At 21.3% G+C, this 6,933-nt stretch overlaps 1 protein-coding gene across 1 annotated transcript; it reads right to left on the reverse strand.

Annotated features, from left to right (window-relative positions):
* Positions 1-770: 770 nt before the first annotated feature.
* PRSY57_1106400 (mechanosensitive ion channel protein) lies at positions 771-6,278 on the reverse strand (the record flags this gene model as incomplete). The annotated part of the gene is made up of 1 exon (XM_012908035.2): positions 771-6,278. One exon carries the CDS (start codon positions 6,276-6,278, stop codon positions 771-773), a length of 5,508 nt encoding a protein of 1,835 aa, XP_012763489.2.
* Between the last annotated feature and the right edge of the window lie 655 nt (positions 6,279-6,933).

Raw genomic sequence — 6,933 nt, forward strand, 5'->3', positions numbered from 1 at the left:
TAAAAAAAAAAAAAAAAAAAAAAAAAAAAAAAAAAAAAAAAAAAAAAAAAAATAAAATGTATAAAATTCTAATATTAGTTATATAAAAACTGTATATAACATATTTTTTTATTGAACATAACCTACAGTTTTATTATTTTTATATTTTTTCTCTTTAATTTAAAATACTTTTTTTGTGTAAATTTTTCTTATGAGGTGTACTCACATAATAACTACATTAAATTATATATATATATATATATATTAGAAACATGTTTTTGAATAAATATTTTTGACACTTTATATTTTAAAAGTTTTCATTTCAGTAAAAATAAAAATTAAAAAAAAAGAAAAAAAAAGAAAAAAAAAGAAAAAAAAAGAAAAAAAAGAGAAAAAAAAAAGAAGAAAAGTAGAACTAAACAAATATAACAAACAAAAATATATATGTATGTATATATATATATATATATATATATATATATATATATATATGTATATATTTGATATTATATGTGAAGAAAATGAATAAATAGGTCAGACACAAATATATATATAAATATATATATATTTTTCCTTTTTGTTTTAACAATGAATAAATAAATAATAATAAACGTTAAAATGAAGATTTAAACGTACGAGAGGGTATACAAATAAATTAAAATATATTTAAAATGACCCATTAAAAAGAAATAATAATAAAATATAAAATATATATATATATATATATATATATATTTGTGTAGTAGTCAATATTTATAATATATATTTATTTCCTTATTTATTAACTTCCATTAAGCCATTTTAATCTTTCGTCTTTTTAATAAAATGTTTTGCTTTTTATCATGGAGATATGTAAAATGCTTAACACAATCGTAACTATCATATCCAGAAGAACTGTCATATGAAAAATAATTTTTTTCATCCGAGTTAGGGTTAGATATTTTTTTTAATTTATATAAATTTTCAAATATATTTTGTGGTTCTTTATTTTTGTGTGCTGTATATATATCATCATTATAAGGATATACAGGATTAAAATAATCACCGCTTTTAACCTTCATATTATTCCTACTATTATTAAAATGATTGTTATTTCTATATATATTATTTCCCTTCATATTGTCTGTATGATTAGAGTCATCACTATTTAAAACGCCTGGTACATTGTTACATTTAATTATCTTTTTATTATCATACGAATAAGAATTATCAGAAGTTATTAAGTTCATGTTTGTATAGTCATATAATATATTGTTTATCCTATTATAATTATGATTATCTATATTATCTATATTTTCATGATTGTTAATATTTTTTATATTATTATTATTATTATACAACTTTTGTTGTTCATGTAATGTCTTATAATATTTATCATTATTATAATATACATCATGGTAATTATTCATTGAACTTATGGACTGGACATTGTTTTGAAATGTATTCATCAAAAAATTATTCTTATTGTTGTTCATTTTATTATTATTTATATTTATATTTTTCTTTGTATTAAAGTCATGTGTTTCTTTTATTCTTTTATTATATATAAAATAATCATTATAATCCTCATTTTTTTGTAGATACGATTCATACATATATCCATTTCTATTTTCAATAGATGTATCCATATTATTATCATTTCTACTTTTTACATACTTGTAACAATTATATACAGATTTAACTTTATTTTTTTTTAAAGGTTGATCTTCGAAATTAAGATCTTCATTATATATCATATGAATTGGAGCTTCATGCTGTTCATTACTCGATTGGTGAGATGAAATATCAAATTCTCTTTTATGTTTTGCTGCTTCTAGAAAAAGAGGATTTCTTGCTTCTTTAGGTGGACTAGTATATTGTAGAGGTTTATTCCTATTATATCTGAGATGTTGTGTAGGGAAATTATTATTCCCATGAGGTGGATAATTAATTTTAGGTTGTTGTGTATTAATATTCATATTATTATTTATATTACGATTCGTATTATAATTAGATTGTATATTATTAATATTATTATTATTATTATTATTATAACCGTCTGCTATATTAAGAGGAGCTGTGAATCCAATTTTTTGAGTTGGCAATCTATAAGATATACTTAAAATACGTAATTGTAAAATAATAAAATCATATATATCTGTTCTTAATTCAAAAACTTTCCTCCAGTTACCCCATCCTTCAACACATTTGATCCAAAAACTTATTTCATAAAAATGTCCTGGTTGTAGAGAATATCCAAAATATAAATTTTTAGTTTTACAGAAATCACTTGGTCTACTGTCTACTAAATATTGTAAACTTTTTCTTAATTCTTTAAGTGCAACTAAAGGTGTATTTATATCTACTTTGAATGATATATCAATGTAAGCATTTTTAGATCTACTTTCATTATATATTTTCACATTACTTAATTTTGAATTTTCATATATTACAATTTTTCCAGTAGTTGTCTCAAATTCTGTAGTATATGTTTTTATTTTTTTAATATACATAGCTTCCCCACCATCTAATCTTATCCTATCTCCTATATTATATGGATTTGAAAATGCTATAAATATAACAGATGTTATAAAATTAGTATACATATAACTTAAAATAACCGTTACTGCTGTTATAAATGCTGCACCTGTTACTATAATAGTATCTGCTGATACTCCAAACAAAAATAATAATACAACCGAAGCTAGAAATGATAATAATATTGACATTAATCTTCTTACTAATTTTAATATACTTTCTTGACCTTTTAAACTTTTAATAAATTTTTTTCTACATGATATAGCCCTTTTTATAGCATTACGAAACATAATCATATCAATTTTCCCATGTCCAGATAAATCAAACTCTTTCATAAATTCTTCCGTTTCTTCAGGTTTTAAAAAAACCTCTATCATATCTTTTGTAATATATTCATTTCCACTCAAAGTTAATTGTATAGGACTCTTTACATTCATAACAAATGGATCCTCTAAATCAGAAGAAATATCCTTCCGTATCTTATCTAATCTTTCTTCTTTTTTATATCTTTTACAAAATAAACATCTAAACACCTTTTTACATATTTTAAACCTATCCTTATTATATTTTTCTCGATATTTTTTAACATTTATAGCATCACTTCTTTCTAATATATTCATTTCTTCATTAAGTAAATGTGAATGATAATAATAATATGTATTCTTATTTAAAGACCATCTATTTTTTATATTCTTACTACCTTTATTAATTTCGTATGTATGTTTTTCCTTCCCACTCGATTTTAATTTCCGACCACTTTTTTCTTTCTTTTTCTTATAAAAGGGAATATGGTATTCTACATTTTCATTATTATTCATATCTTCTTCATTACATGAATTCTTATTAATATTTGAAATATTACCATCAATAGATTCTTCATTCCTTTTAAAAAGAAAACCACCTAATAAAGGAATATCATTGAAATGTAAACTATGTTTCTTATTATCTTTATCTTCTAAATAATTATCATATTCATCTTCTTTTTTAATATTATTATTATTATTATTATTATTGTGCGATATTTCGTTGTTATCATTTTGTAATATCTCATTATTTTTTTGTATCATTATATCATTATTTTCGAAACTATTTATCTCCATTTTATGTATAGATTCATTTGTATATTTTTTTTTCAAAACATCATCAATATTAAAATCACTTATTTGAACTGAAATGCTATTATAATTTTCTAGTTGGTTAGGATATTCATCTTTATCACCACCCTTTATATTGTATTTTAATTCTTGGTTTATTTCGTCCTCACAAATAATAATATTATTATTATTATTATTATTATCATCATCATCATCATCATTATGGATCATTTTGTTTATTTTGTTTATATTGTTTATTTTGTTTATATTGTTTATTTTGTTAGATGTATAATCCTTTTCACAGGTATCATTAATATCCTTCTTATTTTGAATAGTTGAGAAAGAAGGTGTTATTAGTATATTAAACTTCGTATCATTCATATTTGAATTTGTCATATCATAAAAATGAGACCCATCTTTTAAATCTTTATCTATATTTATATTATGTATATGTTTGTCCACATTATATTTTTCATTTGGTAATATATCTATATTTTCTTTATTCGAACCATTCATGATGTTTTCTTTTGTTGTAGTTATAATATCATAATTTTGTTTTTCATTTATTTGATCATGTTCTATAATATTCATAGTAGTGTCACTTATTTCGTTTGCTATGTCATTATTAATTATTTTTATATTTTTTATATTTTTTACATTTTTTACGTTTTTTACGTTATAATTTTCTTCTTCTATATGAATCATTTGATTTTTTACATATAGATTATCCATTTTATCCATATTATCTTTTTTTTTTTTTTTTTGGTCATTTTGTTCTTCCATATTTATATCATTTTCTTTTTTTGTTTGGGACATTTTTCCTATATGGTTCATGTGTTCACCTGGTATATTTTTTTTTTTCGTTTTATTTGTTTGTTTGGATTTATTTTTGGATGGATCTCTTTTTTTATTTTTTTTTATATTTTCATTTAACTTTATAGATTGTATCTTTTGTATATTTTGTTCATATATCATATGATGAGATGTTTTATTCTCGTCGGTTAAATTTTCCTCCTTTGTTCCTTCATCTTTAGTATCATATGTATCTACATCATGAAAAATATTTTCTAGATTAATTTTTTTCTGTTTATCGTCATCAGAAGAATAATATGTATGAAAGTTTTTTTTTTTTTTTTTGAATTTTTCCTGTGGAATTATTTTATTTGGATTTGTTTTAGAGGGAAATGTTTTTTTGTGTTTTAAAAAAAATTGATTCTTTTCATTTGTATTAATATTAAGAATATTACTGTGTGGTAACAAACCATCCATGGAGATGTTATTATTATTATTATTATTATTATTATTATTATTATTGTTGTAGTTGTTATTATTATTATTATTGTTGTTGTTATGTATAGGTGTTGTGGTAAATGCATAGGTGTCATTTTTTTCTTGATAATATATTTTTAAAGACATAATAATTTGTCTAAAAAATATATCACTTGCATTTCGTATGGAATTTTTATTGGTTAAGGCTATGCTATTATTTAATAAAAACAATAAAGGTGGTGTATTAACAACATAATGACAAGCTAGCCAATTTTTTAGAGAAGAACTTTCTGATTTGATAATATTCTTTGCTTCAAAAACAGGTGGTAATAATAATTTCATAGTATTTTTTTTATTTCTATTTATTGTTATTTTACAACATGTACAATTTCGAGGCAAGTTTTTAAATAATAATAATTCTGCTGTATTTTGTATAAACTTTTTACTAATATCATCCGTTTCTATCTGTTTCATTATTCGTTCATCTTGGTAAAGTTCATAACCAAATAATGTTCTAATATTTTCTTGTTTGTCAGCTACAAACATAAACCATTCGATATTAAATTTACGTAGCACACCATATTTTCTTAAATATTTCCCAAGTAAATCATGGGCATTCATCAAAAAACCTAATTCAAAAATAAAAGATATAATAGATAAAAATAATAATCTTACTGCAAAGACTATATATAATAATATTGGGAAGGTAATTAACCAATGTATATTTTTTAAAAACATAAAAGGTGTTTCATCATCTTTATAACCAAATATTCTTAAAATATAATAATTATTATTATTATTATTTTCATTCGATCCAGATTTTAGTATTATATTCGTTCTCCAATATATTATTTGTATTGATGACCAAAATAAATAAACTAATTCAGGATCAACCGTATTATAAAAAGCTGCACATAAAGCACTAGGTTGTAATAGTTTTTCTAAAATGAATTTTTGAACTAGTGCATGCAATGACATTAATATACTAAAAGAAACTATATTTATACCTAATATCAAAAAACTACAATACATACTTCCATATATAAACTTCCTATTATATTTAGGTTCTGATATCGGATCATGTACGTTAGGTTCAGATAAAGAACTTAAACTTACACACAAAACTATTAAATTCATTATAAAATGAATAAAAAACCATAAACCAGGAGATACATCAGGAAATATTATAGATAATATACGAAGAATAATGTCCCCAATAGTTTCGCTCTCACCCTCATCATCCTCTTCTTCATCATCTTGTAATAACTGCGGATTATAAGAAGATTTCTGAATATATAAATTTAATGCATTTATTCTATCTTGTTTTGTCATATAAGATCTAGACATATCTATCATCAACGATTGAGGATATTTAGACCTTGAAAAAGGTTTTAAATTTTCATCCTTCTCTTCATTCATTTTATTTTTTCTTAAATTAAAGCACGTCTCAAAAATGTTTATTATAGCAAGAAATAATTATCACTATTTTAATATATTACAAAAAAAGTTAGCACACACGGGCCAATATATATATATTATATATATTATATATATTATATATATATATATATAATGAAATATATACATATATATTTTTTTTCTTCTTATTTTTTTCTGTTTTTTTATTTTTCTTCTCCTTATTTTTTTCTGTTTTTTTATTTTTCTTCTCCTTATTTTTTTCTGTTTTTTTATTTTTATTTTTCTTCTTCTTCTTATTATTATATACTTATTATCCTTTCTATTGCGCTGAACGCCTTTGTCTCTAGTCAAATGATTAAGCCCTTTTTATGACTTTCCTAAAATTTTAAAAGTTACAAAGAAATAAAAAAGTATAGACAAAATGTATTGTTCATTATAATTAAAGTAGGAAATAGCAAATTTCATTTTATCTTATCGTTCTCAAAAAATTTAATATATCATATAAATAAATAAATATAAATATATACATATATATATATATATATATATATATATATAAACAAATAAACGAAAAAACAAGAAAAATCTCATAAATTTAATAGCATTAGAAAGCACATTTAAACAAATAACTATTACTTTCTTTCACACATTTTTT

This window comes from Plasmodium reichenowi, chromosome 11 (assembly GCF_001601855.1).
Source record: "Plasmodium reichenowi strain SY57 chromosome 11, whole genome shotgun sequence".
Lineage (NCBI taxonomy): Eukaryota > Apicomplexa > Aconoidasida > Haemosporida > Plasmodiidae > Plasmodium > Plasmodium reichenowi.